Here is a 9,963-nt window from a genome sequence, read left to right as displayed (position 1 = left end):
GGCAGTGGCGGAGTCCCCATCCCTGGAGGGATTTCAAAGACGTGTAGAAATGGTGCTTGTGTCTAGTCATTCTGCTCCTGCAGCTGATACTGAGATGCTACAAGTCACCCACGAGAACCAGGGCCTGTGACTGTGAGGCTTTCCCCAAATGCCTGAAGAAGGCTTCACCTAATCTTGAAGGCTTAAAAAAGGCCTCCTTATCTTGAGCAGGAGTTGTATGGCACACAGAGAGCCTCCTCTGGCAGTCTGTCCCCAAAGGCAGGCCCAGGGAACAGGGTCTGTCCCTCCCTGGTCATCACAGTATTTGGAAGGTGACAAATGTGACTACATGAATGTTGGAGAGGGGCTGTCTGTAAAGCAAAGGGCTCTGCAGGGTGTCCCCACAGCCAACAGAGTGAGGGACAGTGCCTGTCCCTGTGGGGGCAGTTCCTGCAGACCTCTCAGCAAAGTGTGGACCCTGAGGAGAGCTGTATAGTGTGCCTGCTCATGTCCCCTGGTCTCTGACTGCCCAGAGGTTCAGGGAACAACCTGTCATGCTTGACCATTGAATGCTGGGACCATCACACCAACAGCAGATTGAGGGTCTAAGGGAGCAGTGCCAAATTAATTCTGCTTCCTCATCCCTATCAACTCCAAGGGCTCCTGTTTCCAGGAGTCCATGCAGCACTGAGATGAATGTTGGCAAGAGGGAGGCCTGGCAGAGTTCACAGCCAGTAGAAACTGGAAGCCATGTGTGGGAAACTGTTCTTTTCTTCCCCACACAGCCAGCCAGGCAGCACAGCCAGGTGGCACATTCAACGTCCCTATGACAGCAGCTTTGACAAGATGTACTAATTTGCACTGGGATGGGAGAACTTTGAGGCTTCAGAGACAGCTGTGATCTCCAGTGGGGGCAACAGGAGGCTCAGAAGAGAGAAGCAGAGGGAGATGGATTGAAGGGGAGAAAAAAAGGCCCCCACCCAAAAAAAGAGTCTGAGGCATCTCTCCTCTCTCTTGCATTCTCCTTTCCAACAATAAGAGCCTCATGAGAGAACCAGTGCAAAACCACAAACATGAGGTGACCTTTGCCTGCATTTCCCTGTAGTTCAAGAGGATTTCCACGCTTGGACTGGTGATGGTTTCCACAGGGGAAGAAGTATGTGTCTGTAGAAAACAAAGACTTACCCTTCCCTTTAACTTCCGCTTATTCTTCACATGGACCCAATAAGGCTGCTAGGAGTTTCCTGGGGAGAAGAAGAGGAATGCACTGAAGAAAAGGCAGGACTTACCCAGCAGTTGCCCCAGGAAGGCAGTGAGGATGAGGTATCTGAGGTGCATGTTGAGACAAAGCTGCCTGTTTGTGGAGTGAGAGTCAGAGCACCACCTCCCAGCCCTGAGACACCAGAGCTGCCGGAAACCACTCTGTTGGGGGAGCAAAGGGAGGAGCGGGGAGGAGAAATGACCTGTTCTTCCTGTGCCTGAAATGCTCTTTCTGGGTTTTCCCCCCTTCTCCTGCAGCAGCACCTGTGGCTCCCTCAGCCAATGGCATCCTGAGTGTGTCCACAACAGGAGGCCCTGGGGGTTTTGTACCCATGTACAAGAAGCTGAGGATTTCTGCATTTCTACAAAGAGGAGAAATGGAGCCACAGGCCTCAACATGCAGCCATCCTTGCTGTTCCACAACCCTTGGAGTCTCTTCTTCCTCAATGCTTTTGTGTCTGCTGAAAACCTGTTCAAGATAATGTCCTGAGAGTTTCTGAATTCCTTAAAGGACATAGATTCCACAGAAACTCTGGGCATCCTGTGCCAGTGCTTCCTCACCCTCACAGTCAAAAAGGGTTTCCTGCTCTTCAGACAGAACCTTCTGTATTTCAGTTTAGGCCCACTGCCTCTTGTCCTGTCACTGTACACCATGGAGAAGTGCCTGCCTCAGCCTTCTTCATAACCCTTCTTGAGATCTTCATACACATTGATGAGATCTCCCCTAAGACTTCCCAGTGCTGAACAGGTATCTCAGCCTATCACCATGTGATAGTTGCTCCATTCTCTTCATCATCCAGCAAGACCCTTCCCCTGACTGTCTCCAGCAGGGCTGAGACATGCAGCTCCCTAGTGAAAACACACCCCCTCACCCTGTGGAGTCACAAGCACACCCACATTTGTGCACTCCTCAGACATCAGCACAGGCCTCAGCCCATCTCTTAGCCCTGCCTGGAGCCTGGGCCTTCTCACCCAGCACCTGGCTCTCCTCCTTTCTTTCTGGTGTGCAATCCCCCACTCACCTCACAATCAGCCCCACACCCTTGGATCCCTCAAACATTGCCATGGCTTGGCAATATCAGTCTGTGACCTGCAGCAATGCTAAGCTGAGGCATTCACTTTTCTGGATGCCTGAGTAGTTCCAAATCTGAAGCAAATGGAAAAGATTGGCCATAAGAGCAATCAGTTCCAGATGTAACATGAGTGTAAAAAGTAACCCAGGTCACTTAAAATGTGGGCAATGAGATAGTTTGCACCCTCATATTCTAACTTATTTATTATCTGCTCTCCCATATATCCTGTGTTTCCTGCAAAAAGTTCTCATGGGTCTTTGCGTAAAGCTCAGAATGAGGACAGACCTGAGTGCCAAACAATAGCTTTCCTAACCCACCCAGTTGGAAACGGGGCTTCTCATTCATGAATAGGTACATCATAGAGACACTTTTCTCCAGGTTTCTCACTCTCTTCACCTCCTTCTCTTTCCCTCTGGCCCATTCCTCCTTTGGGCATAAACTTGTATAGAGGTGCTGCCTCTCAGCTCCAAGTTCCATTGGCAAAGGGCCCTGGGAAACACGAATGATCCTGCAGGAGCCTGATGAGATAAAGCTGTTGCTTCCAGTGAATAGCAGGCTGCAGGCTTTTATCCTGCTCCTCCTGGACATCAAAGCAAGCCCAGTCAGACCCCAGCAAGGAAGAAGTGTCCATGGTGTACTTCTGCCACACAGTGCCGAGCCAGAGACAGGGGCTTACACCCACCTCACAATCAGATGGGGACTGGCCCCTCTGCAGACCTTCATAGAATGGTTTCAGTTGGAAGGGACCTTAAAGATCATCTAGTTCCAACTCCCCTATACGAGCAGGGACACCTCTCACTAGATCAGGTTGCTGAGGGCCTCATCCAACCTGTTCTTGAACACTTCCAGGGATGGGGCTTCCACAGCTTCCCTGGGCAACCTGTTCCAGTGTCTCACTACACTCACAGGAAAGAATTGCCTCCTAATGTCTTACCCAAATCTTCCCTCTTCCAGTTTTGATCCATTGCATCTTGTCATCTCACTACAAGCCTGACTTTGATGCTTCTTTGTTGCTCGGTAGTGTCTGAAAGTAGTTTCTGACTCTGTCCTCACAGGGGGTTTCCCTCCTTTCTCAAATATGTCTGGGAACAGCAACTGCTGTGAACATCCCACCCAGAATCAGACACACCACCTCTCTCAGGCAGGAGGACATCCAGCACAACCTTCTGCTCCACAGATTTCTACTCCCTACTCATTCAGGTATCAGGATGTGGCCTCCCTCTGTGGGGATGAACTCTCCCAGAAGGCTGAGAAGGGAGGATCGTCTTATAAACTGAGGGGTGCTTCTGCTTACAAGGGGATCAAAACTCCTAAGGGATGCGCTGGAAAAGTCCTTCTGGATTGTACAAGACATGGGATGTTTAAGGGAAGCAGTAGAAACAGGGAAGGGGAAGGATCAAGGCAGTTTGGCCTGGAGCAAGCATGGGAAGGGAGATGGAGACAGGGATGAGTGGGGCCATTCTCATGTGTACATATGTCTGGTCTGTGTGCTGGCTTGGCCGTGTTGCTATACTTTCTTTGTCCACCTGCCAGGAGTTCCCTGGAAAGGAAGTCCTGCTTTCAGGTATTGGAATGTTGCTATAAGGTCCCCCCAGAGTCTACTCTTCTTCAGGCTGAGCAGCCCCAGCTCCCTTGGACAGTCTTCATAAGAGAGGAGCTCCAGCCCTCTGATCATTTCTGTGGCACTCCTCTGCACGTGCTCCAACAGGTCCACCTCCTTTCTGTGTTGGGAGCTCCAGAGCTGGACACAGTACTTCAGCTGAGGTCTCACCAGAGCAGAGTAAAGGGGCAGAATCACCTCTCTTGATCTGCTGGTCACACTTCTTTTGATGCAGCCCAGGATGCAGTTGGCCTTCTGGGATGCATATTGATGACTCATGTCCAGCTTTTTGATCTATTAGTACTCCCAGGTATTTTTCCACAGAGCTGCCCTCTAGCATGTCTTCCTCCAGCCTGTATTCATATCTCTGTTTGCCCCAGCTCAGGTGCAGGACCCTGCACTTGGCCTTGATGAACCTCACAATGCTCACGTGGGCCCACTTCTCCAGCTTGTCCAGGTAAATAAATTCCTTCTAATATCTATTCTAAACCTCCCCTGACACAACTCCAAGCCACTTTCTCTAGTACTATTGTGATTTACTCAGGAGAAGAGGCCAATATCCACCTCACTACAACCTTCAGGTAGTTGTAGAGAGCAATAAGGTCTTCCATCAGCCTCCTCTTGTACAAACTAAACAACCCCAGTTCCCTTAGTGTCTCCTCATGGGATTTGCTCTGGACCCTTCATCAGCTTAGACGCTCTTCAAACAACACAGAGGCCTTCTGGGGAGCGCTTGAAGGTTCCTGAAACCTTGATATCTGCTTCTCTTACTGGTGTGGGGCTTGGACTCCTGATTCTATGGGATGACTTTGTAATGCTAGCAGGAACCTTCTGAAAGCTCCTTGAGAGCCTGTAGCTGGAGGACTCAGTTTTAAATTGTATATCTGACCTTTAACAGAGTAATAAAATGTGAAATTCCTGTTCTTTGCGCTTTCTGAAGTAAAGTTTTGCATTAGCGACTTGTCACTGGAGTCCCTCTCTATGCTTAGAGAACAGAGGAAAGGTCCTGCTCAGGGATCCCTTGGCCGTCCTAGTGCGGACAGTCAGAATCCCGAGCGGAGGATGTTCCATATTAGGTCACTGGCTGGTGCCGCTGCAGGTGCCGGTGGAAGCGGAGATCGGGCGGGCGAACCCGCCGGGTCGGACGGGGCGAGGCGGTCCCGGCGGGCGGAGCGGCAGCGCCCCCTGGCGGGCCCGCCCGGGGCTGTCCCCCCGCCCCACACGCCCGGCCCCGCCCGCGGCGGTTCCTGCGCGGCCGCAGCCCCGGCTCGTCTCCCCGTGTCTCCCAGGGCGCAGTAATACACCGCCGCGTCCCCGAGCCGGGGCCAGGCGAGCCACAGGGCGCTGGACCGGCGGTCTGCCGCCACCGACAGCCGGCCCGGCGGCTCCGCCACATCTTTGGACCCTTTGTGATTGAGCGCGATGAATGTGAGGCCTCGGCCCGGGAGCTGACGGTACCACTGGATGAACTCGCTGGTTTGGATGTTGGGGTGTGAGCAGTTGATGCTGATGCCGATGCCCTCGGTGGTCTCTGCCGACGGCTCCTGCTGCACCTGGGCTCTGCCCGCAGCCACTGCCGGGAAAGGAGACGGAAAGGCGAACATTCATCAAAGATCACCGCAATTTGATGGCTCTTTTCCCAGTCAGGAACAGTCACGAACAGTGAGACAGAGCCAGACTGGAACGAATGGGGACAAGTCCTCATCAACACGGATGGAGAGTGATCCCGGTTTGGGTGTGTGGAGCAAAGGAAGAAATAGGAGAGGGAATTTCATAATGGTACCTGCAGAGACAGAATGAAAGCCGGGTGCATGGGTGGATGTATAGTGAGAGGGAGAGGAGACAGGACTGAGTTGGTGAGTTACAGTGAAGGATGGACGGCTGAATTCACCAGAAAATTAGATTATAAATGAACAGGGGGGTCACTGGATGTGTGCACAAAAGCAACCTTGTGCCTACAGATAGGAAGGAAACAGAGAGACGAGATTGTGGTCTCAGAGTAGGAACAGGGGTTAAGAACGGCAGATGTGCAGAGATGCTTCAAAAGATGGGTGGGGGGATGGATGAAGAGAGGAAGAGTAAACAGAGACAGGTTGTTTCACTGAAGGAGAGAGGGCTAAGTTCAGGGCAGTAAGAACAGCTGAATGCAGAGGGGAAAGAGCGAGTGCATGGAAAGGCAGGTGGACATTCGAGTAGGCTCGTACCAAGCTCTGAGATGGTGGAGAAACAGAACAGGAGAGCTTGGGAAGGGGGACGAGAGATGGCGGAGAGGAAGGGAAAGGGAACGACACGTTGAATAAGGAAAGGGAAGAGTTGGCGCTGGGCTCCCCGGGGAACAACCCGGCTCCATCCCCGCTCACCCAGGAGCACGGCGGCCAGCCCCGCCAGCCCTGCGCCCCGGCACCGCCGCATCCCGCCGCTCCGCCGCCCGCGCCTCGCTGTCCCCGCCAGCCCCGGCTCTCTGCTCCGGCCGCGCTGCCTCCTCCCGGCTGCCTCCCCTCCTCTCCGCCGCCGCCAGCTCCGCCCCGGGGCTGAGCCCTGCGCCGGCGCCGCGCAGAGGGGTCTCTTCAGCACAGAGAGGCTTCGGGGGCTCTGCACGGACCAGCTGCCTTCCGGGGACACGCGCTCCCCCCCGTCCTCCAGTAAGGACTCCTCAGCAAGAAGCAGCCTGCACAGTGCCCGCTGCAGCCGGGGAAAGCTGCAGGGCCCTGACCCAGGAGCTGCAGCAGCTTCCCGGAGCCGGGTGCCAGCACCAGGGCTGAAGCAGCAGCCGCTGGTTTCCTAGGGATGGCGGTGAGCAGGCTCAGCGCCTCCCTCCAGCTGCCTCTCTGCAGTCCCGATAGGATGCCAAAAAGCTGTGCTGAGAAAAGGGAGTGTGAGGACACATGTGCTCATGGGCATGCACTGCTCAGGGAAGGCAGGGACAGAATAGAAATGACCAAGTCATAACATAAGTGAGAAGGGACCTCCGTAAGTCATCCAGATCAACTCCTTGCTCAGAACTGATCCCATCAGACCAGAGAGCTCAAGCTGACGTTCAGTCCCTTCTTGAATGCCTCCCACCATGGAGATTGCACAACCTTCCAGGGAACACAATGCTCTTCTCAGTATTTCTTGAAGCCTGTTGTTTTAACCAGAACTCCCCATGTTCTACCCCCTGCGCTCTTCCAGTGGCTTGGTCTGTCTTCTCTGTCTTCTCTGTAAAAGTAGTTCTAGAAAGCAAGAAGTTCTCCTCTGAGACATCTTTCCTCCCGGATGGACAGGCCCTGTTTCCTAAGCCTCTTCTCGCATGTTGTATTTGTCAGCCCCCTCATCCACCTCAGTGGCCTTTCTTGGAGTCACTATACTGTATTCAATACTGATCAATATTCTCTGTGGACCAGGGAGCCCCAGCTGGACACAGTACTCCAGATGGGGTCTCACAAGGGCCAGAGGGGCAGGATCACCTTCTCGGACGCGCTGGCAACACTTTGACTAACCCAGCTCAGGATGCAGTTTCTCCTGTTTGCTGCAAGGGCCCACTCTGGTCTGATGCTCAGCTGGGTGTCTCCTTCAACAACACATCCTAAAGGGAAGGGGGAAAGCCCTCAGCTGCATGGTCTTGAAGCTGAACCTGAGGCCAGGAAGACAGACACTCCAGAGGTGAGATGGGAATTACCCACTGTGCACAAAGAGGGTCTATGTCCATAGACATGACTGTGGGACAGCAGCTGGCTTTGGGGTACGTGGTGTCAAAATCCAGTGTCCCTTCTTCCCCAGGGGCAGCTTCCTGGACTGAGCTTCCTTTGTGTGGGGCTTGAAGGTCCCTGTTGCCTCAAGCACAAACCGGCCATAGGCTCTTTGGCTTTGCTGTGCAAGACACAGGGTCTGTCCTTCCCCTCATAGCACAGCCTTTGTGGTCCTTTCATTCAGTACCTGCGTGATCCAAGGTCTCAGCCCCTGCCTGCCACAGCAGCAGGTTGATGAACTACAAAAGTACATTTGGCATTGACATGGACATGAGAGAGGGCTGTGTCCCACCCCAGACACCACTGACACTGCATGGGAAGCAGATCCACTCAGGATTGGCCCGCACCTGGCAAGCAGGATTCCTCAGCCTTTTCCCTTCACCCATGGAGCACGTCCCACCCTTTCAATCGCTCTGTCGCTGGAGAGAGCAACTCTCTTCTGACCTGGGGAGGCAGTGACAGGACGCTGCCAGCCATGCCGAGGCACTGCCAATAGTGTTACATGGAATTAAGCTAGAGATCCCAAGTGGAGTCAAGTCATCATTGTTGGGGCCTGAAAGTGGCAGCAACCGAGGATGAGCTTTGCACGGACAAAAAAAAAAAGGGCTCAGGAGGCAGGAGCTGCATGCTATCACCACTCTGCTGTACTCCTTCCGACCCTGGGATCCTGCTGCTCTGTGGTGGCCACACAGAGAGCAGTGGAGAGTGTCCCTGCCATGAGCAGTGCATTCTCAGATGATGAGGGACACACACGCAGGCCCATGCGCACCAGCAAGGAATGCTGCACGGATCTGTGCTCCTGTGCACGTCCACACAAACCTGGCTGCTTACACCTGGGAAGGCAACAACAAGGGACCAGCCATAAGAAGGTATAACAACAACAGATCACCAGGATGAGCTGAGGAGGCCAGGAAAGAGAAGGCCATGGCACGTCCTTATGCATGGCAGCCCATGGCATCCAGCTGAGGATTGCTCGAGCTTCTTCCTGGAAACGGCACTTCAAACAACCCCACCAGAGTGACCAAGGATGATGCCACTTGCTTGATCTGATGAGTTCCTTCCCCACTTGACCTGAGTCTTCTGCCTGCACTGCTGCATTCCTGCCCTGGAAATCCTGGGGCCTTTGATCCCAGCGCTCAGAAGAAGCCTCCACAGGAGAATTGGCATGGAACAAACCTGGAGATGAGAAGGCAGCAGTGTTGGAAAGCCAAGCACAGCCCATATCATTAGCTGTGATGCTTTGCATTGAAGCTGAGCTTGTCAGGAAATTGTTACCTCGGCCAAGGGTGCCTCTGGTCCTGCGGCAATGAAGGGCGGGTATAAAAGGCAGCCCAAGGCCCTGCTCTCTCATCCCCTTCTCCTGCCTCCTTCTGCTTGGGAGCCAGGTGAGTGTGAAGCCCCTTCTCCTCTTCTTCCAAAGGAGATCTCTCCTCAGTGGAACTCTCATCTGATACTGCCACTGTTCTGTAATGGATTTGGGGTCTCCTTGTCATGACAGAGGAAAACACGAAGGTCAGCTCAGAGAGAAGTTGGGATGTGGCTGAAGGCGGGGGGTGGGTTATGGCTTAGGAGAGAGCCTTCCTCATCCAGGATGTTCTTTATTGGGCAATGAAGACTATGTGGCTCCTGGTTGAGCCTCCAGCCACCCGCTCGTTACTGGCCTCGGCTCCCTCTGTGTAACCAGGCTGCTCCTCACCCACCCTTGTGCTCTGCTTCCTCCCAACTCTCTTTCCCAGGTGCACCTCCAGCCCAGAGACATGTCCTGCTACAACCAGTGCCTGCCATGCCGGCCCTGCGGCCCCACCCCGCTGGCCAACAGCTGCAATGAGCCCTGTGTCAGGCAGTGCCAGAGCTCCACTGTCGCCATCGAGCCTCCTGCTGTGGTGGTGACCCTGCCCGGCCCCATCCTCAGCTCCTTCCCACAGAACACCGTGGTGGGCTCCTCCACCTCCGCTGCCGTTGGCAGCATCCTCAGCTGTGACGGAGTGCCCATCAACTCTGGGTGCTGTGACCTCTCTGGCATTTCCAGCCGCTACTATGGCAGAAGGTTCCTCTCCTGATGAAAATGCTGGGAAACCCCCTGGAGACAACTCGAGGAACTCAGATTTCTTCCATGTTGCTTCCAGTACAGCTGAACGCATCTGCCCTTGTTTGCCTTCTCTCCCATTGCTTTGGTTCCTGCTGGCAGTAAAGACCCACCAAGGCCAGCCTAGTGGGGACCACGTGTCTCCTTTCCTTTTCCATTGGACAGGCAAAAGACAGGTCTTGTGGAAGAACTTCTCGATGGCCAAGAATACAGACCCTCAGCTGCCACTATGACTCT

The 9,963-nt window shown here is 53.9% G+C and overlaps 1 protein-coding gene and 1 gene segment (V, D, J or C); one reads left to right on the top strand and one right to left on the bottom strand.

The window, feature by feature from the left end:
- Positions 1 to 4,984: 4,984 nt before the first annotated feature.
- Positions 4,985 to 6,395, bottom strand: LOC127394287 (T cell receptor alpha variable 21-like). The segment is given in 2 exon segments: positions 4,985 to 5,485; positions 6,273 to 6,395. Coding segments are annotated over 2 exon segments (553 nt in total).
- Positions 6,396 to 7,604: 1,209 nt separating this feature from the next.
- LOC127394286 (feather keratin Cos2-3-like) lies at positions 7,605 to 9,700 on the top strand. The gene is made up of 3 exons (XM_051640118.1): positions 7,605 to 7,633; positions 8,953 to 9,025; positions 9,377 to 9,700. Exons 1-3 carry the CDS (start codon positions 7,605 to 7,607, stop codon positions 9,698 to 9,700), a joined length of 426 nt encoding a protein of 141 aa, XP_051496078.1.
- Positions 9,701 to 9,963: the final 263 nt, after the last annotated feature.

Source organism: Apus apus, chromosome 25 (assembly GCF_020740795.1).
Source record: "Apus apus isolate bApuApu2 chromosome 25, bApuApu2.pri.cur, whole genome shotgun sequence".
Lineage (NCBI taxonomy): Eukaryota > Metazoa > Chordata > Aves > Apodiformes > Apodidae > Apus > Apus apus.
This window is presented reverse-complemented; position numbering and strand designations above follow the sequence as displayed.